This window comes from Drosophila nasuta, chromosome X (genome assembly GCF_023558535.2).
Source record: "Drosophila nasuta strain 15112-1781.00 chromosome X, ASM2355853v1, whole genome shotgun sequence".
Lineage (NCBI taxonomy): Eukaryota > Metazoa > Arthropoda > Insecta > Diptera > Drosophilidae > Drosophila > Drosophila nasuta.
The window spans coordinates 14,521,784-14,547,108 of NC_083459.1; the positions used below are offsets into that span (position 1 = coordinate 14,521,784).

Here is a 25,325-nt window from a genome sequence, read left to right on the forward strand (position 1 = left end):
AATGCGTTGGCGTGTGCTAGAGAGAGAGATAGAGAGACGAAGCGGGGCTTATCTTGAATGCCAAAAAAAATAAATAAAACAATGCGTGTGTAAAGACAAGACGAGCGGGTGAACGGTTAAACGGGTGAGCGGGTGAACGGGCAAACATTAAACGGGTTGCAAAAAAAATTGCAAAAGCAACATACGAAATTACTTATCAAATGCTGTTTATCACACAGAACACAGGCATAGGAAATGACAAGAACTCTAAGAATTTGAGTGAATAAGGTGTGCGATAGAGAGCATGAATATGAGTGTGCATGTGTATGTGCCTGATCTCGTCGATGTGTAGTGAATGAATGAAAGAGAGTGAGTGGGTGGCTGCAGGAGAGAACAGGCAGACTGAGGCTGGAGTGCGAAATACCCCGACGATTAGCAATTCGCTGTCAAAAAAGCAAAACGCACGAAAAACGAAAACTAAAAAGCAGCAACAACAACAACAACAGCAGCGGCGTGACCAATACAGGCGCAGGCTGTAAGGAACAGGCAAAGGTGCAATGTACGCAACGAAATGCAGAAGAGAGCGAGCGCGCAAAAAAAGAGCGCACACTTGTAAGAGAGCAAGCATGCGAAGTGAGCGTAAGTTCAAGTTGTGGGCGACAAAAAAGAAAAACACACACACACACACGTCGTGCATTTTACCGGCAAATTAGCCAAAGGGGGATGGCAAAAGGTGGGAGGCAACAGGCCGAAGGCTAAAGCTGAACTTGAACTTAAACAATGTCCACAGAACAAAAAAATTGGGAAGAGAAAGACACAAAAAAATTTGAATTTTCGGTTTCTTACACACTTACACACACATTTAGCCACAGGCCAATTGTTGTCGCTGTCGCAGCGCTGTCTCCTCTTCTGATGGTGTCTCGCTGCTCCAATTCGAATTGCACGCACTTTACACTTCACATCAATTCGCGTATCGCACTTTACTTCTTCCTCTTCGTCACTGTTGTCGCCCTCTTGCTTTCAGCAAAATTGAATATGCTATTATTAATTGATTTATTTATGCGACACAGTTTACAAAATATAAAACAAAAAAATAATAGAAAAAATAAACAAATAATTAAACCGAAACAAATGATGCCGCAAAACTATTCGCAACGCACGACGACGTCGACGTCGACGTCAACATCAACGCTTCACACGCTTCCACAACAGCAACAATTACTTTAGTCTTCAGATTAAACCGACAAAAAAAAATAACAAATGCGTATTTAATCAATCAATAAACCGTAATTTAATAATCGCTCCGGTTTCGTTTAGCCGGTGCAACTTGAACTCGCGACCGTTTCTCCGTTCGACTGCGAGAGAAAACTCTCAGCACGATCTTCGCGTTACAATTGCGCCAAACAGACTAATCTTGCCAAAAGCAATCGATGCCTCTATCGATAACATGCGCATGCACATGCCAACGTGCTATCGATATTTAGAAACTTGCGGTATTCACCACGAAATTCAATTACAAACAACGGTCGCTGACTGCTGCATAGTTAAATTATGTTTTTTTTTGCAATCAAAAAAAGCAATCAAATACATTTTTCAATTCTAAGCAAATTTGTGGGTACTTTGACAATTTTCAGTTGCTGTCACAAAGTAACAAGCTTCTATTTCGATCGTCACTTATCGATAGTGTCATTGTTGCCATTCACTACGAAGTTTGGCGGTTAAATTCAAACTGAAATGTGGATAACGAAAGTAAAAATTCTTAAGCTTGCATTAAGTGAATGATTTATGTACTTGAAAGTTGGAACTGATTTAACAACAACAGCAACAAAAATAAGATAAATAATAATAAAATTGTCACTTTCTTTCGGAATGTGACAAATACTTAATACTTGTATTTTTATTTGTACAATATTTGTCGTGCTTTGTGCGTATTTCTTGTGCTTTCGCCGCGATGCAATCAACGGAGATGCCACATTGATTACCTTGCCGCCGCTAAATGCAGCGTCATCGAGTTATAGTGAGAGAGAGAGAGAGAGAGACGCATAGTGGCAGGGGGTGGAGGAGGTGGAGAGATGGTCGGCCTAGGGTCGATTATGCAAGTGCCAAGTGCCCCAGCATAGAAAGTTCGTTAGGCGTAATAAACAATTCACGTCGTAAACTAGATTGTTTTTGTTTTTTTTTTGTTGTTTCTTCTGTTTGTTTCTGTTTCTATTGTTGTTGCTGGTGCTGCTGTTGTTGTTGTTGTTGTTGCGTGGATTACGCACGATTACTTTTAGTGGGTCAGCGGAGAAGCTCTAGACGCGAAGCTCCAGTGGATCATTAAAATCATTATCTACATTTTCACTTTTCGCTAAAACCAGAAATCAAAAATTGTTGTCACTCTTCCAAGCATTTATTGCTTTTAATTCCAGTTTTTGTATTTTGGGTTAAGAATTGTAATAAAATTTGTAAATTTCATAAGTAGTGTAAACGGTTTTTTTCCAAGTTTTCGTATTTTGGGTTATGAATTATAATAAAATTTATAAATTTCATAAAAAATGCAAAGTGGGTTTTCCCTTGCTTCCTTTTCAGATGACATTTCTTTAATTGCATTATTAATCTACATTCTATATATTAATTATTTTGTGTTATTATAAATTAACGTAAATTTATAATATATAAAGTTTAATATTAGAAATTTAAGCAAATCGACTTTTCTAAAACCTAAATATTATACTAATTTAATATTAAGTTCACAACATTAAAATCAAACGTCGTTCTACTAAATCTTAAAATGGAATTTAAAAAAAAATTAAAATCCTTTAATATCTTAGATCGTCTATCAAATCTTCCCACAGCAAGTTCAGTTTGTTATGTGAACCCAATCGGTCCAGAGTTTCCGGAAATTCCAACTCCAGACTTAAGTCCACCTCACAATTTTTTTGTTGTTGCTGCATTGTTAACAAAGAAACTCTTCGCTGACTTGTTAAAGAAATTATTCTTATTTGGCTCTTAATGCGGTCAGTTTCACAAACTTGATGAGCTTGTTCATCATTAAATGAACACAGTAAAAGCTCACAAAAACGAATACAGAGTTATATAACAAATATGTAAGTATTGTATTCAATTTCGCAAAGCCTTTTAACAACGTTTTAAATTAGTTTTTAATCATAGCTTGCATTAACTCATGCACTGCACTAATTTTATAGTATCCACTAATTTGCCTAACTATGTGAACTCAGTTTGTAAGCAAGCAAACTAGCTGAAACTTTGAATGAATGCTGCTACAGCTCTTAGTTAATGTATATATTAAAATCAGATTTATTAATAATTTTAACATAGTCATGGACAGATTATTAAAATATATATTTTAAGCTCGTAAACTATTAATAAAAAAAAACTTGCATAAGCAGCTTAACAATTTAGTTGCAGTCGATTTAGGTTCGGATCTTAGAAGTATATCTTTAAGAAAAAACTAGTTTTGTCTGACAACAAATTGTGGGTTTGTTGCAACCGATTTTAGTTGGAATCTCTAAACTATATCTTTAGAAAAAATGTTTTCTGAACAAAAAAGTTGTAGAGTACTGACAGACGATTTTGATCTTAATTTGTAAACATAAAGGTTTTCTCTTCGATTTTGTTTCGAGCAAAAATCTTGTAATGTAGTTCCATTCGATTTGGGTTTGGATCTTAGTACTATATCTTAAGAAAAATTGTTGTTGCCAGCAAGTTTTTTTTTTAGAAAAAATCCTACTGCTGGGACAACAAGTTGTAGCCTTCTTTCAGACGATTTTAGTTTTGATCTTAGTAGTATATCTTCAAAATAAAACTTTGTTAGTCTGATAACAAATTTTAGCTGATATATCTTTAGAAACAGTTGTTTAATTTGTAAAGGAAAAGGTTTTCTCTTAGTTGCAGCCTATTTTGTCTCGAACAAAAATCTTGTAATGTTGTTCCAGGCGATTTTGGTTTGGAGCTTAGTACTATATCTTAAGAAAAATTTTTGAACAAAATTGTTGTTGCCTGACATTTTTTTTTCTCTTAATTCTACTGCTGTGACAAAAAATTGTAACCTGCTTACAGACGATTTTGGTTCGAATCTAAATATTATATCGTATGAAATATTGTTTTACATAATTAGTACTATGCTTGTATTAAGAAAAATTGCCTTACACAATTTAAGTTGCAGGCAATTTTCTTTAGAAAATATTCTATTACTTGTGTAAACAATTTGTAGCCTATTCACAGACGATTTTAGGTTGGGTTTAAATACTATATCTAAAGAAAAATTTTATACTTGGGATAGAAAGTTAAAGTTGTCACAAAAAATACAAAATTGTTAAGTTGTTAACAGTTTTCCAGAGTTATGAAAGTTTACTGTGTTCCGAATCGGTTCACTGCAATGGATGTTCACTGTACACGCTGTCGTTCAGGGATTCTCTTGTCATCGTCATTGTCGCTGCAGTCGTCGTTGTCGTTATATCGTGTCGTCGATCTCATTCGCAAATTATCTTTGTTTGCGAAATTGTAATTGTTTTTCATGCACAATTCAAGCGCGCTTGTCAAGTGTGTTTTTTTTTTTTTTTTTTTTTGTTTAATGGTTTTTCTGTTTACTTTTCGAGTGCTGCGTCGTCGCCCCAAGTGGGGCGTGTTCTTTGTGTTTTTTATGTTTTTGTTTTTTCTGCCCCAGTAGCTAAAAACATTGAACTATGCTGAGTCTGGAATCCGGTTACCAATTGCCTTCCCACTATTTCCCTCTTCCCTCTTTTCCACCTGCACTTCCTCACCCTTTAACTATCGTAGTTCGTTTGTCAGTAAATAAGTAGTTCGCTTTTTTTCTTCTGTTTTTCTTTTATTATTATTACTATTTGTTGCTGCTGCTTTTGTTGAAACAATAAAGCATAGTTAAATACCACACAAAAACTGTTCAATTAGCAGTTTTCCACTGCACAATGAAATTGTTTCTGAAAAACCGAAACAAAAACGAAAACAAACATCGTCTTACAAAGGTTTCTGCTTGCCGGGTCTTTTAAAATTCGCTGTGAACATTCGCGGAGGTCATGTGAACCAGTTGAACAAAAAAAAAAAAAAAACAATGTCAAACAATTTGACACACACTGCAAAAATGGGGCGTGGCACTTGAAATAGGGCGTGGTCCGCACGTCAAACACTCGAGACCAGATTGAAAAAGTCGATTAAGTTGCTGAACTTCAGAGTCGAGAGACTTCTTTTTGGGTGTTTCTTAAAAATTCAGAACTTCAGTTTTCGAAGTTTTTTATTCATTTCAAATTAGTTTCCGTCTGTCTGTCTGTACATTCTTAATCTTAGATCTCAGAGACTACACATATGTATATATATAATATTTTGTCGATAGCACTTGTAATATTTACGTGCAGATCAATTTTGTTTCAAATTTTTGTCACTCCCATTTCCACCACTGAAAATCGATAAGAAATCGAATAAGAAGTGTAATTTTGATGCTAGAACCGATCTCTGGCAATATGGTATATTTTGCACTCTCTTCCGTATATTTTAGTATTTTTGTGGTATATTAATTTGACATATTTTAAAAACAATACCGCACTGCTTTAGAGATATTAAAAATAGGTTGCGGGTTTTTCACAGTCGAGCACACTCGTCTGTAGCTTTCTTACCTGTTTTATTTTGAAAAAATAATGAATCTTGAATCTCTCGATTAGAGCTATGAATATAGTATATATATGAAGCTAGAGCCACGATACAATAATAACTATAGTATTCATGATGCCTGAAAATACATAGCAGTTATTTAAAAAACATTTTAGTATGACAAAAAAAAGATCTAATGCAATTGGCTCTTAGTTGCTTTGGTTGATAATCTGGTATATTTTGAGATCTATGGTATATTTTGAATGTATGACAATATAGATATACTAAATTTAGTCATTGTATAATATATTTTTATTAAAAATAGGTAGTGGGTATCACACAGTCACAGAGCACATTCGACTGTAGATTTCTTACTTGTTTATTTTTACTTTAAATAGTGTCAGAGAATTACGCATATTGGTTTTTCATCTTCCTCTTCTTATACCCGCTACCCATAGGGTAGAAGGGTATTATAACTTTCTGCCGACAGGAAATGTATGTAACAGGTAGAAGGAGGCATCTCCGACCATCTATAAAGTATATATATTCTTGATCAGCGTCAACAGCCGAGACGATCTAGCCATGTCCGTCTGTCCGTCTGTCTGTCTGTCCGTCTGTCCGTATGAACACCTAGATCTCAAAGACTACAAAAGATAGAGCTATAATTTTTCTTCGACAACATTTGTTATGTTTGCACGCAAATCAAGTTTGTTTCAAATGTTTACCACGCCCACTTCCGCCCCCGCAAAACAAAAAAATCGAATAACAAGAGTAATTTTTAAGCTACAGCTTTGGTGTATACAATAATAACTATAGTATTTATGATTTCCGAAAATTTGGTTGCGATCAGATAAAAAATGTGGAAGTTATTAAAGAAATACTTTTGTAGGTATAAACCGCCTACTTACTAGTTGCTTCGGCCGAAAATCTGGTATATTGAAAGTGGTACTATATCGATATAATAAATATACCGTCTGGTATATTTTTAGTATTTTTGTAGTATTTTCGGTATATTTTGAAAATAATACCGCAATAGTTTGATTTTATTCAACATGGGTAGCGGGTATCTCACAGTCGAGCACACTCGACTGTAACTTTCTTACTTGTTTTTACTTTAAATAGTATCAGAGAATTACGCATATTGGTTTTTCATCTCTCTCTTTTTTATATGCAACTATTATGCATACTTCGCTACTCCTTAAATCGCTTTCAACTATTCTACATATTTTGTTCTTATTATTTCTTTCCCTTCTCGCAATTTCAAATAAATGGAGTAAGGTACTTACTCAGGTAATGCAGCTGCTTCCGTGGAGTCTATAATTATGCCAGGTGCCGGAGTTGGCCAATTAGCCAACAACACAACAACAACAGCAACAAGAGAAAAAGAAGCGAAAGAAAAGCAAACTTTGATAGCTGTCTCCGCTTTAAGGATCCTGGGAACTTGACCAGCTTTTTGCGGCCACAGCTGAAGCTGAAGCTAAAGAGATGGAGATGAAGAAGTGGGCAACATAATTACAGGTTAGGTTTAATCTAATGGCCCAACAAAACACCTACAAATCATAAAGGGAGGCACAGTCGACGCTCCTCCTGCTTCGTTCTTCATTGTGCGGCTAATGGAATTTTAACGTCAAATGTCGTTTCGCATTCCCTCCCCATTCACCTCTGTGCGTTAAATGTTGCTGACTGCTTGTCTCGGAATCCACATTGAATTAATGCAGGGGGAGAGAATTAAGGGAGATTGTGGCGCATGCTGCTAATGTGGCGCTTATTAGCGGGCGTGCAAAAGTTCACATCGCGTATACGCAGTGTTGTCGCTGTTGCTGTCGTTGCCTAATCCAGTGGAAACATCATTTTGAGCACCTGTTTAATTGCGTTAATCGCCCGGCAGCAAACATTACCGACATCCCCCAGCATAGATAGCTTCAAGTGCCTTATCACCACTGCAACCTACTGAACTCGCTGTCTCTTTCTCTCTCTCTCTCTCTCTCTCTCTTCCGCTCTCTCTCCGCTCCGAAGGGAAAGCGGAAATGTTACTCGCATTAGAATGTTAATTTGATGTCTCTGGCACACGCAGCTGGGGCACAAGCATCGACGTTTTGGGTCGTTAACCTTCAGTTTTTATGGCCATTTCACGACACGAAACAACGCAACGATAGTTAGAGCCAAGTCCTGCCAAATGACCGCTTGAAACTAGCTCACCTGCTGCACTCTTAAAGCTCAATTGCTAAGCTATTTATTTACTAGTTTCCGTTCAAGAAAAGTGCATAAAATCTATGAAGTTTTGGCAGCGCTGAACGAGGCATTTATAAAATAGGAAAAGTATTAAAAGATTTTTCAGAGTTCAGAATTTGAAGATTTTTTAAAAAGGGAAGTTCTGTAGAATTTAAAGAAAATAAAACAAGAACTAAAAAATTTCTTACTTTTATAATTTAGCATGCGATTTGAAAGATTAATTAAGAAAAAGAAAACAATTTGAGAGAAAGAAGTTGTATCACAGTTGAAGAGACATTTATAAAGTTGAAAAATTCTTAAAATAACTAAAATTTGAGAAGTTGCAGAAAACATTCGAAGCTTTATTATTTATAAAATAGAATAGTTTCTTTTGATATATTTTATCATCTCCACTTTTAAAGTAGAAAAGCAGGGAAATTATTACTTTGGTTGTAGGCTGAAAAATAAACGAATTGTAAGTGTAATACGCTCAAATCCAACTCAAGATGCAACATATTATATAAGCGAATAGACGAAAAACATTTTATGGCAGCTGAATAGTTTCAGAATATGAAAAAAGAAATTCACGGCTGTTGATCCCACAATCAAATCATGCGACGACAATTGTCCAGACTTCCATTTAACTTGGGCTTACTTTGATGTCCTCCCACCACGCCCACATCGTTAAAGTGGGCGGCAGCAACCACTGTGGCAGGCAGAAGGGAAAACAACCCCATGGAAAAGCGAAGGAATGTTGCAACCCAACAACAACATGAATAATGTTAAACATATTTCGCAATTTACTTAAACTTATAAATATTTAATTCATTATTAATTGTATTTCTTTATACAAATTGTTAAATTGTTGCTTAACTTTATATAAATATCAAATGAAAATAGCTTAAATCTGTTTAATACAATTCGCGTTATAAAAATAAGCATAAACATTATTTCATACACTTTTATAAGTATTTTACTTAATTTAGTTGTTCTTTTTTCTAATTTTTGTTAAATTTTACTTATTTTAAGCTAAGTATTCAGCGGAATTAAAGTTGTGAAACTTTAAATTTCTCTTAAGTTACGATTTGCATTTTTAATTGCTGATCAGACAAATCCATTAACTATTAAATCCATATTCTCGTTCAAATTAAAATATCATAATTTACAATTTTCATAATGTAGAAATTTGTCGCAGTTAAATATATAATTATATTTCAATATTTCACAATTCGAGCAAATGATAAATTTTTTATATTCTGATTAACTTTTAGACACAAATTCATTTTGTTTTCTAAACTTTTGAGTCCAAAATTTCATGATTTAATAAGCTTTCAATATTTTTTTATATTTACAATAAAGTTAAACCGAAAACAACACAAGTTTAATAAATAAAGTTATTCATTGTATATTTCACAATTCACAAAATTCAAATATATTTTTGGAGTTCAGTTCGTTTCTTTTCTATCGCATTTGTATAAACTTTTTCTTATTTTTCCTTAGCAAAGTTTTTTCAGACAATAAACATAAATATTAAATTGCTTTCAATATTTAAACAACAGTTTTTTCTATTGCAAAGTTTTCAAGTTGTGGGCACATAAGAAATAATATTTGAAATTAGAAAATTACAAATTTCTCAAAAAGTCCAAAAATAATAATAATGTGATTTTTTCTATTGCTTATCTTGAAATTCACTTGCATCATTATGTTTAATAGATGTTCTCCTATTTTCAATTTCTTAATTGAAAATGAAAGAAATTTATAAATTTTAAAGAACATAATCTGAGTATTGGCAAATTTTTCTTATTTTGAAAGTTTTTTAATTATTATCTTTTTTCTATTCCATATTTTGAAAAGTAAGAAAAGTACTAATAACAAAGAACTAATAGTTGGTTTTTTCTAGACACATAATCTGAATATTCGCAAATATTTTAAATTATAATATTACAATTTTCAAAGAACTCACTTGTTTGCTTATTTCTTTACACATAATTTGAATATTTACAAATAAATTTCAGCCGCATTGTGAAATACACGAATATAAATATTTTCATGATACATTTTACAAAATGTGTACAAACATTGAATAACCTAAATGTCTAATTCTAGAAACAATCATGATAAGCGCTTACTTATATAGTAGCAAAATTTGTTATAACATTAATGCATAAAACAATCATAATTTGTTGGGCGAGGAATTGGGGGTTCCAATTGTAGTCGGGAATTGAAATCCCGAACTAGTTTTATTATTACATTTATTTTTTAATAATGTTTTGCGAATTTCTTGGCAGCACCGCGCAACTTTCCAAGTCGTTCATATTTGGCAAATATGAAACGCAAACGCGAACGCAGCTCCTCCTGCATCACCAATGGGAAATGGGCAATGGCATAAGACCAATTCTTGAGCACCAATTGCGGTTCACAGTTCAGAGCACTGATCTCGGGAACGTAGCGCTCGGGGAAGATCGTTTCCTCGCGTTCGTCGGGCTGTTTGGACATCCGATGTGCGTTGTGGGCGAACATCACCTCCCTGTAGATGTCGGTCATGTGGCGATAATACTTCGTCGACAACGTGCAACGTCCGCTCGGATCGCTGATGCGCCACACACGTTGCTCCCTCAGCATGTGCTGGAAACTCAAGCGGCAATCGGTGACTGCAAAAGTGTGTGTGTGTGTGGAGTTTTATTAGCGGGAATCTTTAATATCAACATATGGGTAATTCCATGACGGAATTTGTCCCGTGCGAGACTCTTTACATTGAAAATAACATAAACTGAAACAATTTTGAAAATAAGAAAAGTTTGTTTTTATAGCTATAGATAAGTAGTGTAATTAGAGCTAAGAATGGTTTTGGAATTTTCTATCTGTTTTGTTTTCTGTTGTGAAAATTGCAAAAATTAACCAATTCGTACGCAAAACCAAAAAATGAACGAAATTATATATTTTATCCGAAAACAGATCAAGTTCCTAAAATTAATCTTAGCTCTAAATATAGTGCTTATCTAGAGCTTTAAGAATAACATTCACTTATTTTTAAAATTGTTTCAGTTTATGTTATTTTCACTGCAGTGCACTGTAAAAAGTCTCGCACGGGACAAATTTCGCCATGGAATTACCCATATGTTACTTATGGACAATTCTCTAGTGAAAATGTCGATTGCGATACTATCTAAAGTGAAACACAATATATCTCAAAACTGAGTAAAGATAAATCTTGCAGCTCTTGATTAGCATTTTAATTAGAAATGACTTTGATACTCTTGATTAGCATTTTAATCAGAACTAAGAATAATTTTGGAAATATTTTTCTGTTTAAAAATAAATTTTAGCGTAAAACAGAAAAAATTCCTAAAATCAATCTTTGTTCGATACAAAAGCTAATCCAGAGATATAAATGTACTTATTTTTTAAATTGTTTCAGTTTATGACTCTTTCACTGTAAATAGCCAGAGAATTACCCATATACATAAATAAATTATATTTCCATGATTAATAATTGATTTAAGCAATGTCATACAATAAGCAATAGATTTTGTGAGCAAAAAATTAAAGTCAACAAATAAGAAAGCTACAAATGTAAGAAATTAATATACCACAAAAATACTAACCATATACCAAGGGATATATTTGGTATATTTATATAGTACTTTCGGTATATGGTATATTCGAAAGTTAGATCAACATCGATATAACAAATATGGCCTTCGCTATACTTTATTATTTTTGCGGTTCACTAATTTGGTATATTTTATTTTATTTCATTTACCGTACTGTTTTACTCTTTTTCAAAATGAATAGAGCACTCTCAACTTTATTACTTGCTTCAACTTATTTTTTTAATGCAATTTGTATAGCGAAAGAAGAATTTTCAAAAGTGATGCTCTTTTATTATTGTTTGAAATAAATATATAAATAGCAGTTAAGGTAAACCTAAAAATTAAAAAATCATATTATTCTAATAATAATTATTTATTATTTTCACATAATGATTGGAAAACCAATTTCATACTCTCGTATTTTGAATACATATGGATTATTTCAAAAACTAATTAAATTATTTTCTTTTACTGCGCTATCGAAAACTATCGACGATAGATTTTCCTTGCTATCGTCGATAGTTTATGGAAACTATCAATCACTATCGATGGCGCAGACTATCGATAGTTCTCCACCTCTAGATCAAATGATATACTTTCATAGATAAACTTTTTATAGCCGCTACCTCTATGACTCTGACTCTTGAATGTAGTACCATAAAAAATATACCAAATATACCATCTGGCATATCTTTTAGTATTTTTTGTGGTATATTTGAAGAGCAATATCGCACCATCTGACATATCTTTTAGTATTTTTTGTGGTATATTTGAAGAGCAATATCGCACAATCTGGCATATCTTTTAGTATTTTTGTGGTATATTTGAAGAGCAATATCGCACCGTTTCGCTTTCATTAAAATTGGGTTGCGGGTATCTCACAGTCGAACACACTCGACAGTAGCTTTCTTACATGTTGTTTACTTATTCAGTTAAGTCTGCGAACTTACCTGACGACCTCATCTCCCTGGAGATACGTATCCAGGCGGCGCGTTTCTCGGCAGTGTTTGCAACGCTAAAGGCGCTGCGATGGCGACGCATTGATTCCGTCAACAGGAATCCATTGACGCTGGGCAATTGTCGATCGTCGTTGCCAATGAACTGTGCTAACTCGACAACCGGTTGCTTCGCATCTGCTCCATCAACTTCCATTGGCTTTGGCTGGTCTGCCACCACTTCCGCCGTCAGTTTCGGGCTCTGCTCCTTTGGCAGGTGAACAACGAGATCGGATTCGGTTTCCATTTCAGATTCCGTTTCCGACTCATTCTCTGCCTCGGACGGCACATTGATCGCCTCGTGCAATTCGCCAACGAGCAAACGTTTCGCCTCCTCCGTCTCCCAGGGCATGGGATCCGAGATGCTGGCCAGCGGTGGCATCTTGTGCCTGGCGGCGGAGCGTTGTCCATCGGCGTCGTCGTCATCATCATCATCCTGGGGTTGCATCAATGCTTCGTACATGCTGCAACGTTTCACCTCCTCCATGAACTTGTTGTGCACAATATAATAGTAGGGATCGAGCGGATGGTAACGCACATTGACCAGGAACTTCAGTTGCTCCAGTGCATGCCACCAGTTCTGTGGCCAGGGATTCTCGATGCCCCGCTCTAGATCCTCCATGTAGGTCTTGAATGCAAACTTAAACATCGACCAAACATCCCGATGATTCACTTTGCACCCAAGAAGCGCAACAACGAACATCGTTCAAACATGAAATCCAATTAAATATCGCACACAAAATCGCTTCGATTTAACTTAAGAATTAACGCCAGATCTCATATTTTTGTAGATTTTGTTCTCTATCTCATTTCAAAAAATAAAAAAAATAAAATATTACAAAAAAAATGTTCTCTCAAAAAAAAAAATTAACAATAAAAATTTTATTCCGTTACAAAAAAAATTAGTATATTAAAAAAAAGGGAAAACGGGATTCATTCTTTCACAACAAAAAAGAACACTTCTGATCTTGGGTTAAAATGTTATATTCTTGTAAGGTATACAAACGGGGAAAGTAATATGAAGTAAGGGAAACATTGCCTTTCTCTTTCTATCTCTCTCGCTCTAAAATTCGAAATTCATAACACTCATTCATACAGCAATTTTGGCAGAAAATAGTTAAACTTTGTTTTAAGATTTTTTGCAGCAATTATTCTATTTGATTTATAACATATTAATTTGAAAATTGTTGTTCTTGCCTCTTTTTCTGGTTCTCTCTCTATCTTACTCTCTCTCAAGCTTTGAAATAGCACTAAAATATCTAACACTTAACAGAACTTTAACATTGTCATTTATTAGCAAAATTGTGAAACTTTTGTCGACGATTACTTATGGAAAATTTTCGAATATCATAATGATATATTAATTTCTAAATTTCTGTTGTTGCCTCACTCTCTCTCTCTCTCTCTCTCTCTCTCTATCACTCTATTATCATTAGCATTCAAATTTCTAACCTTAAGATTGTCACATTAAAGTTAGTTTTAAACTTTGGACTCTTTTTGTTAAACTTTTGGACTCTTTTGAACTGTGGAAAATATTCTAATACAATTCTGATTTATTTATATCTTAATTGCAGTTCTCTATTGATTAAAAATAAAAATCCCAGCACTAATACGAACAATCTTTGATCTATATGAAAGTAGCATAATCTGCACAGAATATAAAGCTGTTCTTTTTTTTGGTATTGGTATTAAAATTAGTTGCACAAGTTATTTGGATCAAATCAAATTTACTGGATCTCCAACAAAGTCTAAACCTTAGCTGATTTACTAAATAATTCAAAACTCTACTCACTTTGTGGAAAATTCTCCTTTGCCTCGCGCCAAACATCGTGACGCTCCTGCTCGGTAAACTCACGAGGCGGCCGCATCGAATTTGCCGATTCGCCGGGACGTGGACGACGCAGTTCCCAGTAGAGATGTTCGTAGCGCTTAAAATGTTGCATGAGAGCGGGCAATTCGTGTTTGTGCAGCATCCATTCGTATTTGCGTGCGATCTCATCGAATTTGCTGAACAGACGATGCGACTTCTCCCACACCTTGAGTGTGCTCTTAAACGGACGCATCAAGTCCACCATGGGCGCAATTTGTGGAAACAAATTGAGGTTGTGCGACAAAAATGTCCAAATGCCGCGACAAATATCATCTGCAAAAAGAAAATAACAAAAATATCAGTCACAGAGCTCTATAATAATAACAAGCTAAGCTTGAATTTCGTTAATCTTGTTAACTATTGCTTAAGTTCTTAAAAAGATTCTTTTAGTCAGTTTCGCCTCTATATAATGCGACTGATAGTAAAATGTTATTTGAGTAATCTAAAATCCGCTGGGAAATCGTTATTAAGAATATTAATAAGATATCTTCTACACTTTTTAATAAAATTAGTCATTGGTTTCTATCTTCGCTAAGCACTGGTTGAAGAACATGCTGTGATTTGTGTCTTGACTACACAAAAAAAGAAAAAGCATACGAATTTGAATTCAAATTTAGAGCCGGAATTTCAAGACAACCTTTTAAACTTGTGTGGTGTTCAAAATGCAGCGTTAGTTTGGATTATATCGATCGATTTATAATGTTGTATCGTTCTTAGGGAATTTAGGGATTTTAAGTGAGATTAGATTTTCTATAATTTTCAATGAAATTAACAAAAAAATGTTTTAAAGCTGTCATTAGTTTTTTTTTTAAAATTAAAACTAGTGAAACGTTAGCATAATGTTGATATATATATATATTTCAAAGGTTTGTCTCTTTGAAAAGTATTGGTCGATGTACACGCTATGGTTTGTGTCATGACTTAACAAAAACAACAAAGAAATAACTTGTTTATCATTCCGATTTGAATTGAAAATAAAGCTATTGAAACACTAGCTGTCATAGATTGATTTATATATACTATATATATACTAAGAAGATATCTTCTATACTTTTTAATAAAATTAGTCATTGGTTTTTATCTTCGCTAAGCACTGATTGAAGCACATGCTATGGTTTGAGTTTCAACTTAACAAAAAGAGCAAAGAAATAAGAGAAATGTAAGCTTACCTGGGAGATGAAACTTTTTGGATAACTGCGACCAGAGATCGTTGATTTTGTTGGTCAAATGCGGCTCTTTGCTGTGCAGCTGTGGCACGGCCATCACTTCGCGTATGAAGAGCGCAGTGCGCGACATATTGAAGTTCGCCTGGATCGGCACATTGTTGCCCGTCACATGCAACATGCGTCCATTCGATGGGCAATCACGGAACTCCACACGCAACAATTGTGCAGCTGGTGTTGAATTTGCTGCTGACGCAGAACTCGAAGTGGCAACGGAGTTTGTGTTTGACTTGCTGTTGTGGTTGGTGTCAGTAATTTTTATGGGATTGTTGCTGATGGAACGTATGCTAATCGAATTGCTGGCGCTGTTGGTGCGTATGCTGATGCTGCCGCTAGACGAACGTATGTCGAAAAAGTTCCCCGAGTTGTTGCGAGAGGCCAAAAAGTTGCTGATGGAGTTACTGCTGTTGCTGGAGTTGCTGTTTGTGTTGTTGTTGGTATTGTTGCTGGTGATGTTGTTGGTGATATTACTGGAATTGATGCTGATGATGTTGCTGGTACTCTTGCTGGTGTTGTTACTGATGATGTTGCTCGTACTCTTGCTGGTGATGTTGCTGGTACTCTTGCTGGTGTTGTTGTTTGTGTTGTTGCTGTTATTCTCTGCTGTGTTGCGCTGCACTGTGGCAATGGTTAATGTTGTCCCAATCGGAATTACAGTTTTCTTTGCTGTTGATGTTGCTGTTGCACTCGAAGTGGATGTTGTTGCTGCTGCTACTGCTGTTGCTGATTCGTTACTCATTGCTGTCACTGTTGTTGATCCAATCGTTGCTGTTGGCCACATTCGGCTGCTGGGCATAGGCACTTTGTCATTGCGCACTGTCAGCGATTTGGGCGATTTTTTAGACAAATAAGTCACAATGCCAGGCTCATTAATGTTGTTGCTGTCGCTGGTGTTCAATTTGTTGTTGTCACTGCTCGCGTTGCTGTCGCCACTCGAGTTGCTGTTGTTCGCCTTGTCGCTGCCAGGCGGAAAGAGACTGCTGTTGGGCACAACTGAGATAATGGAAGTGCTGGGAGGAGCAACTGCAACTGCAACTGCAACCGCTTCGCTTGTTGCTGGCGGCAACACGCTAATGTCGGCCTCGATGCGCGGCAGCACAAAGCTCGTGGTGGAGCTGCAATTGGAGCTAATGCTATGATTGCTGTTCTCATTGCTGCAGCCATTATCACTGCCGCAAGTCGATGTGGTTGCTGTTGACGTCTTACTGCTCATGGGATACACAATGGCCAGGGGCAATGGTGGCACCGGTTCACCCGCAGCCAATCCCTTGGGACCATCATCGTTCTCCGTCGCCAGCTCGTCGCTCATTGCCTCTGGCAGCCTCTGCAACGGTGGCGACGAAGATCGATGGGCACGTTTGCGACCGGGACGCGCTTGTCGTGTGAATTGCTGTTTGTACATCGCTGAAATGATGTTCTCGAAGAACCATTTGTCCTGCAGCTGATATCCCACCTTGCGCATCTCTGACAGCTCACGGTAGAAATGTCGCAACACCAGCCACGTTACTTCGCAACGCTGATGACTCGCATTCTGCACTTGAGCCGCGACGCTCAGCCAGAGCTCCTCGTAACGCGGCGGCTTCTCTTCGCTGTGCTGATAATCCTCCACCATTTGGATGAGTTCGGGCACCGTATAGAGCACTTGGATGAGACACATGACGCTGCGAAAATGCTCGATGGGATCGTGCCATGCAGTCCGCAAATATAGCGACAATTTACAAACGCTGCCCGTCTGCTCGGGCAAATGGGGCTCGAGGAATTCCAAAAGTTCGCTGAGACGCGAACGTGTTGTCGTGTTGTTGTTGTTGTGATGCTGCAGCAATTCCCATTCGTAGCGGATTTGCAATTGCAGCCAACTCTTCATCAGTTTGGTGGCCTTTTCGTGCAGCTCATTCGAGATGGCGCCCCAAATGAGACCGCGATGCCGATGATTCCCATACGCGGCATGCCGCACATCATACAGCTGCGGATAAGCACGCACAGCATCGATCAGACGCAACTGGTCTGCGTTCAGTTTGTAGTACTCAATGGCCACCTTGTCCACATCGATAATAATCGCAGGTTGTGGCGCCACAATGGTCACCTCATCATCATCATCATCATCGTCGTCGTTAGCGTTGCTGACGTTGCTGGTCTGTTGATTCTCTGGCGTCTGACGTTGCAGCGGCATCCTGGCCACGTGGGGATACAGGAAAAGCAGCTGCTCCTCATGCAGCAGCGAGGCGTAACGTTTGCCATCGCGATGGCGACGACGACGTCGCTGCACATGACGCTGATAGCGATGCCGCAACTCGGCCCAAAGGCTCATGCAATTGCTCGACTCTTTGCCCACTTTGTTGGCAATCAGTTGCCACAACAGCTCCTTGTATGCATCATCCCTGAAGCGCAGATGTCGACTATTATACAGCGCCGGTTGTTCACTCACCAGCTGGATGAGCAAACGTTCCGTTTCAAAGGCCGCAGCATTCTTTAATGCACAATGCGCCGGCTTGGGCTTGGGCTTGGGTTTGTCGTTTGTTGTGCCGGGTTCGCTTTTAATGCTGCTCAAATCGCTTGCAACCTCCATCAACAGCTCAGGCGGCGGCTTCACATCTACAAAAGTAACGTGTATGTGAGAGATTTATACGGTACTTAATCATTGCACTCACCTGGCAACTCCAGCATCATCTCGCCACAACAAAATACTAGATGATCGGAGATGTCTGCGTTTCCCAATTTCAAGTGTTGCTCAATTTAACATATTTGCTGCTGTTCGCACTTTCCACACAGCGCACTTATTTGTTGAATTCTATCTATTTTTAATTGCTAATTAATGCATTTTGTTTATTGTTTTGCTGATCTACTATTGCTTAATTGTGTCGCGTTTGTTGAACAAACTTCGTTCACCAGAATCTTAGAGCTGCACAAAATATCGTAGAAAGCGATTATTGAAATGTCAAATATCGATGTATTTGCTACGGCAAATTACAAAATATTTAATCTATATTTGTATGTAATCTAAATTTTGTAATGTCAAAAAAAAACATTACACAATTTATAAACTTATACAATTTATTTGAATATAAAATTACAACGTACTTTTCATTTTGTATGCGATAGTTGTTAACCTCAGCTGTTATCGATAGCTGTTGCACTGTTGCATTTGGTGCCGAGCTAAGAGCACAACAGCTGTTTCAACCACTCGTTGCGCCTTCGCTCACAATTTAGTACGGCAACTCTAAGCTTGAAATACGCAATTGATTGGCAACTCTAAATACTTTAAATACGTAATTGATTGGCAACTCTAAATACTTTAAATACGCAATTATAATTAGTTTACGAATTGTTATGTTGTCAAGCGGTTTATACATAAATTCACTTAATGAGTCGTTTATTTCACTTTAATTTTCACTCAGTTAACAGAATGATTATTTTGGTGTTTCTTGACTGTCATCTGCATCGCCTTGTGAGATTTATGTTAGCCACTGTTCTCTTTGATCGAGAGAGTCTCGAATAGTCATTGAAAGTATGACCGTATCTGCACTAAAATCAAAATATACCGTCCCTTTTCAAAAATAGGATAATATACTATTTGTATTGGAAAATATACTATTTGTCTTAAAAATATACCGACACGTATATGCGTTAAGATAGCTCTGCAATTTTAGCGTCTACTATTGATACAAAAAAATTGGATATCAAAGCTTCCGTTTTTATATGGTATTAAGTTTTAGATCAGATATTTAGTTCTAGTCAAATATCAAGAATATCCAATTTTTGTGAGACAACAAACAACAACAAAGCTGCAGAAAGTTGTATGCATTAATCGACAAAATTATTTGTTTTATTTGGAGGAACTTTTCCTTAAATACTTCAACAACAACTCTAGGGAAATTGTTAATATTTTATGGAAAGATTCTTAAATCTATATTTCATTACTTTTTTGTTAGCCGCTTTGCCCAACGAAACTTCAAATCCAGGAAATTAGGCTAAGCTTTAATACCCGAATTTTGCAATCACGAATTTACTGCATAAATATTGCATACATTTGGACAAACATGAATTGAATAAAGAGATAATTTAATTTGTTATTCAATTGCATTCATCTTTTTTTTATTTAAGAATGAACACTGCTTAAAAAGGAAAAAATAATAAAAATGCTCTCACATCCGATATTTTTGAATTGATAGTTGACGTCAAGCTCACGCACGATATTTTCTCCACTTTCGATTACATGACAGTTAGCAACGCCGATAAGCGTTGCTTGGCATATTTATCGACTGGCCATTAACAAAACAAATGAATCAGCTGTTCGCAAATAATGTTTGGCTACCAAAGGCGGCGTCGTCGGAAGTTTAGCATAAAACTTAATCAACCTATATTATATTTTATATTAGGTTAAGCTCGACAACGAGTTCCCACTAAGAAGCTGTGATGAATTTCGACCAAGACAAGGAGAGTCAGCAATTCTTCGATAAGATGCACAGGTGAGAGAGCAAGCAAACATTCTCAAATTACTCTTTTGTTGACAAAGTTAGTCCGAGTTTTATAAACTTCTTCTAAAGAGCTGCTATTACTATTTTAAAATGTTTTTTTTTTTTAAGTATACAAACTGCACAGCTAAAAATTCCTTGTTATGGCCAAAAATTTAGCGATCACAAAATTTTACTATAACCTTTTGTTAAAGCCTCATCTCATCTTTCGGCAAGCAATTCGATATCTGAATACTCGTATAAATATTTTCATTTGTGGGAAATGGGGAATCACCATTTCTTGTTTGATTATTTTGCGAGTGATCACACCGCAAGATCATAGATTTAATATATAAAATGTGACCAAAAAATTCAAACCTGTTCGCACACTTTTTGCTAAATTTGGTATATTGACATACTATTTAAATTTAAATGTACCATAGAGTACAGAATATACCAGATTGTCAACCAAGGCAACTAAGTCGTTTTTTGCCATAAGAACTTTCCAATTACTTCTTAAATATCTTCTACAATTTTTATACATTTGCTTGAGGCGCAAAAATATAATAACCTTTTACTCTTTGGGTAGCTTGTATAAAACAACAGAAAACTTATTTTTACAAATACGAAAGTGCTATTTTTGATCCTAGTAAGGAACTGGGTTGGGTAAAAGCAGTCCTTGTCCAATTTTCGATCTCAATATTGAAATAGCTTGGGTTAAACAATAAGTGATTCCATTTTTAAAGTTAATAAGAAATTAGATTGGGTTAAACGAAAACTTTTGCCATTTTTGACCTTAGTATGGAACTAGATTGGGTTAAAGCAGTCCTCATCCGATTTTTGACCTCAATAACGAACAAGGATAGCTTAACCAATTTCTGATCCCATTTTTGAGTCTAATACGGAACTAGCTTGGGTTAAAGCAGTCTTGATCTCATTTTTGACTTCAATAAGGATCAAGGTTGGGTTAAACGAGCTCTCATCACTTTTTTGACCCTCATAAGGAACTCTAATCTAATTTCCTTCCTTTTGTTTTCACAGCTCTCGAGGTACGCGTAATTTGCAACAAATATTCGAAGACGACGACAGACCGCTACAGAGCGAAAGCAATAATTTGCGCTATCAACCAACACAACAAAAGTCACAAACAGCTCCAACAACAGCAACAGCGACAACAACGACAACTGCCAGCAGCAACCGGAACAATAACAAATCAACAGCTGAGCCAAAGTGGAGCACTCTGGTGGCCAAAGTAGCCAATGGCTACAACGGCAGCGAGAGTGTGGGACGTGTGGGCGTGGCACTCTCACGCAACGTCATCGGTGCCGCCAAGCTGGTGATCTACAAGTCACGCAGCCAATTGCTCAGCACACTGCTGCTGACCAAATCGACGACATCGTCGTCGCCAGGCGAAGGCGCCTCCCGACTGCTAATGCGTGCCTCTTATATGCAGTTCTACGATGATGAGCAGCGCTTCTGGAGTCTGCGCTTCGAGGCCGCCGTCGATGAGGCGGAATTCACCGATGCGCTGATCAGTTTGGGGCTGCCCATCGATCAGAAGCAGCCTGAAAAGGCGCAACAGAATGCTAAAGAAGAGCAGCAGCAGGCGAGCACATCATTAGCAGCATCATCAACAGCATCAACAGCAGCGTCAGCAGCAGGTACTCCAAGATCGTTTCAACGTTTCAAGGAGTTCGAGGCGAGCAGCTGCGATAGCGACAGCGAATCAACGCAATCCAACGAGGAGAACATCTTGACATTGCCGACGCCGGCGCCGAGTAAAGCGCTCATTCCAGTGGCATCAACAACTTCATCAGCAGCACCAAGCAGCGGCAACAAACTGGAGGCATATTTGCATGAGCAACGTGCCAATGGCGAAGCGATGGACAGGAAAATGGACACACTACTTCAGGCCATGTGTCGCCTCACAGCAGCCAATCACAGCAGCAGCAACAGCGTTGTCAGTGATTCCGCCTCAACACTGAAGATTGAATCGGTCAACGATGTCGCTGATAACGACAACGAGGATGAGCTGCTGGAGCTGGAGCAGAAACTGTTGGACTATAAGAAACAGAATCGTGTGCTCGCCAAGAGTCTAAAGCAACGCGAACAGGAGATGATGGTGTTGCGTGCCTCAACTTGTAATTTGTGCGACAAAATGCGAAATCAAAACAACGAGCTAAAGAAGCAAAATAGAACTTTAATCGCAACGTTGGCGGATAAGGCGAAGAGTGATGATCAGCAAGATGATGATGATGCAGCAGGGAATGCAAGTTGTTTGCAGTGTGACAAGTATCTGGAGAGAATCAGAGAGCTGGAGAAGCGTGTTCAGTTGCTGCAGGCGGTTGTCTTGGATTATTCCAAGGACATCAAAAGCAGCAGCAGCAGCAACTCGTCAGGGCTTCTCTAATTATTGTATTATCTTTTTGTATTTCGTATTCATTATTATTTGCAATTCGTTGCAAAATTGGAACCCGTTTTTTTTGTGCATTCCACACACTAAAAGCATAAATAAATAATCTAAAATTTTCATTTGTATATTATTATTGTTATTTCTAGTGATCTCGTTTCTATGTCATTTGATTTCCTGTGTGTAAAATGTGCTGAAATAGCTGAACAAATAAATTATCTATTCAAATCTTGTAATATTAACTGCCATCACTAAACTTACTTTGTATATACAGATCCAACCAATTGTTGAAACAAATTTACAAAAATTTAGTGCATAGATTGATTCTAAGATAAGAAAAAGCAATAAATAATTAAATTAGTCTAAAACAGTTTTGTTTTACTGCTCAAAGAAAAACCCAACAGATCTGCCAAGAAGATATACTATATAACATATAGTAATGGGTGACCAGCTGAAAAGTGTCTGTGTAAAGATCTTTTTAAACATATCATATATTGCATAAAAGAATATAAGAAAAAACGGAAGGCTAGAGTTGGAAAGGAAACGATGAAGCTATAGTATAAGATCATCATAAAGTTGAGGAAAGTTAAAGTAAGTTTTCCCTTAATTAAATGGGAAATATAGATATAAAAACATACATTAAACACATAATATAATAATAAGTGTGATGAAGATGTGCAGCTTAAAAAGCGCATCTCACTCTATAGGAAATCATAAAACAATGCCAGGAAAAACAGAATAAGTAGTAAAGGAAACAATTGGCATAAGATGATCATAAAGTTAGGGATAGTTCAAGTTAGTTGGTTTCCCCTAATTAAGTGGGTATTAGGGGATCTTATGCTATAGCTTCATCGATTCCTTTCCTAGTCTATTCATCCGGTTTTACTAATATTCTTTTATGATTTCTTATAGAACTCATTTTAGATAAAAAAAAAAACGATTTGTTGTACAATCTAATTTGTTGTATTTTCTTTATGCAAAAATCATAAAACAGGAGTTTTATCTTAAAACACTAAGAGAAGTCTAATGTCGAGTTGTTGTTGTTGTGGTTGTTGATGTTGTTTGTTGCATAGAACTCTTTGCTACTTTGGATGCGGAAGAGACACGAGCAGAGCAGAGGATTTGGATAAGGATCTTGGATGTCGGGAGATGCAAAAGGAAGTGCTCGCTGCTGCTGCTTGCTGTTTGTGAATTATCGTTTCGTCTAATAAACACTAGCCTAAAGAGTTTGGGAGTCCAAAAGTGTAGCTTTAGTAGGTGCTGCTATCGCTGAGGCTGCTGAGGTAACTGCTGGTGCCTGCTGCTCCCCCCGCTTTGGAGGCGGATGCGGCATTTGAGGCGCCGCCACCGCTGACACGATGACGTCGACGCTTCGCCTTTGGCTTCTTGCGACGCGGAGCAGCGGCTTCCGCTTTGCGCTTGTATTTGCCCAAACGCTTCTTTTTGCGTCCATATTCATCCGATTCGCTGGTGCTCGACTCTTCATTGTCGCTGGAATCGCTGCTTGAATCATCATCCGAAGATGAATCGCTGTCAGATGATGAGGATGACGATGATGAGGCAGTTGATGAGGCAGTTGTTGACGATGACGAGCTGCTGTCTTCGTCGTCGTCATCGTCATCGTCGTCGGAGGATGAAGAGGAGGAGCTACTTGTGCGGCGACGTTTTGATTTCTTGCTGCTGCTGCTGCTCTTGTGATTGTTGTTGCTGCTGCTGCTCTTCTTTTTTTTGTTTTTGTGTTTCTTTGCAATGCGTTTGCTTGTTGTTGTCGCCAGTTTGTTGATGTCCTTCGCGCTGCTCTTCTTGTGCTTCTTGCTCTTTTTCTTACGCTTCTTGTGTCGCTCCGTTTTTGTTTGTTTCCTATCTGCTGTTGTTGCTGATCTATCGTTGTTACTCTTCTTGCTTGCTTTGTTGTTCTTATCTGTCTTACTCTCTTTGCTTGCTGTTGTTGTTGTTGTCGTCGTCGTTGTCGCAGCTGCGACGTCGACGCCGCTGCCGCCGCTTTTCAGCTCCTGAGCGCGCAGCTCGGTTAGCGGCGTCAAATAATCAAGCTCCGAATCGGAACTTGTGCTCTCCACATCCAGCAATATCTCTTTGTTTGGATCCACCTGTATGTATGCATAATAAATAATAAAACACAACATGTTAGATTTTCTGCTTTCTCTTCTTCTTCATCTTCTGCTTCTGCTTCTGCTTCTCGCACATCAAACAGAAACAGCGAAAAAAGAAGGAGAACGAACAACACTTCTTACCTTGAGAAAATTGCGGCATTGATAGGTCAGGTGACCAGCGTAGCCGCATTTTTTGCACGCCGCTCGCAGCGTATCCTTGTTGGAGTTGGCCAGCGGAAAGTTCATGGCTTGTCCCTTTGATTTTCTGCTAAGCGCTTTTCTTACTTTTTTCAATTACTAGTTGACCATTAATTGACGTGATTGCGGCGCTGCAGCAGCGCTCAGGGCTCTCAGTCTGGTCTGCTCTAACCACCACACGGCAACGTCGACGGCAGCGGCTGTTGTTTTTGTTGCCTCTGTTGTTGTCGTTGTCAATACGATGCGGCGCTTATCGATAGCGTTATCGATGAGACGATAATTCACCAAATATGCAACACAAAACACGTTCACACTGCCAGCCCACAAAAATCTTTTGCAACATTTTTTTTTTTTTTTTTTTTTTTTGTGTGTTTTAAGTTACCACCCATTTTTTTTAAATTATATTAGAAAATTCAATTAATAATAAAAAAATAAATAAAGCATACCAACTTAAAACAAAATTAGGCCATATTTCATCATCCATCAAAATAATTGTAATTTCTGTCAACTGGCAAATAACTTAAATAAAATGTGTTTGATTTTTATTTATTTATTTTCAAAATTTCAATCAATTTAAACTGAACATTTAATTATAGTTTCTTTATAACTAGTAGATTCTATTTGTATTTGAATTTCCTGTTTCCTATGTAACGATTAAAAATTTTCCATGAAAAATG

At 37.1% G+C, this 25,325-nt stretch overlaps 4 protein-coding genes across 8 annotated transcripts in view; 1 reads left to right on the forward strand and 3 right to left on the reverse strand.

Moving 5' to 3' along the window:
* LOC132796759 (protein sprint) overlaps positions 1 to 1,369 on the reverse strand; it is a 139,114-nt gene extending 137,745 nt beyond the window's left edge. The window contains exon 1 of one of the 3 annotated variants that reach the window (XM_060808021.1): positions 834 to 1,369. The gene's annotated coding sequence lies outside the window, so the exon portion shown is untranslated. The remainder of the gene's footprint in view (positions 1 to 833) is intronic. The other 2 variants (XM_060808023.1, XM_060808022.1) reach the window with 2 other exon arrangements.
* Positions 1,370 to 9,661: 8,292 nt separating this feature from the next.
* LOC132795721 (uncharacterized) lies at positions 9,662 to 18,888 on the reverse strand. Of its 3 annotated transcripts, XM_060806587.1 has the most exons (6): positions 18,557 to 18,873; positions 18,127 to 18,377; positions 15,425 to 18,070; positions 14,178 to 14,528; positions 12,341 to 13,057; positions 9,662 to 10,448 (listed from the first exon to the last, which is right to left on the reverse strand). In XM_060806587.1, exons 2-6 carry the CDS (start codon positions 18,143 to 18,145, stop codon positions 10,057 to 10,059), a joined length of 4,125 nt encoding a protein of 1,374 aa, XP_060662570.1. In that variant the 5' UTR covers positions 18,146 to 18,377; positions 18,557 to 18,873; the 3' UTR covers positions 9,662 to 10,056. The 3 variants fall into 3 exon arrangements, with proteins under 3 accessions (XP_060662570.1, XP_060662572.1, XP_060662573.1); XM_060806589.1 differs by lacking the exons at positions 9,662 to 10,448; positions 12,341 to 13,057 and adding an exon at positions 13,077 to 13,186 and having other exon boundaries at positions 18,557 to 18,888; XM_060806590.1 differs by lacking the exons at positions 9,662 to 10,448; positions 12,341 to 13,057 and adding an exon at positions 13,077 to 13,190 and having other exon boundaries at positions 18,557 to 18,888.
* An 860-nt stretch (positions 18,889 to 19,748) lies between these two features.
* Positions 19,749 to 22,693, forward strand: LOC132797171 (uncharacterized). The gene is made up of 2 exons (XM_060808715.1): positions 19,749 to 19,944; positions 20,971 to 22,693. Exons 1-2 carry the CDS (start codon positions 19,892 to 19,894, stop codon positions 22,337 to 22,339), a joined length of 1,422 nt encoding a protein of 473 aa, XP_060664698.1. The 5' UTR covers positions 19,749 to 19,891; the 3' UTR covers positions 22,340 to 22,693.
* Positions 22,694 to 23,282: 589 nt separating this feature from the next.
* Positions 23,283 to 24,871, reverse strand: LOC132797172 (osteocalcin 2). The gene is made up of 2 exons (XM_060808716.1): positions 24,592 to 24,871; positions 23,283 to 24,447 (listed from the first exon to the last, which is right to left on the reverse strand). Exons 1-2 carry the CDS (start codon positions 24,694 to 24,696, stop codon positions 23,590 to 23,592), a joined length of 963 nt encoding a protein of 320 aa, XP_060664699.1. The 5' UTR covers positions 24,697 to 24,871; the 3' UTR covers positions 23,283 to 23,589.
* Positions 24,872 to 25,325: the final 454 nt, after the last annotated feature.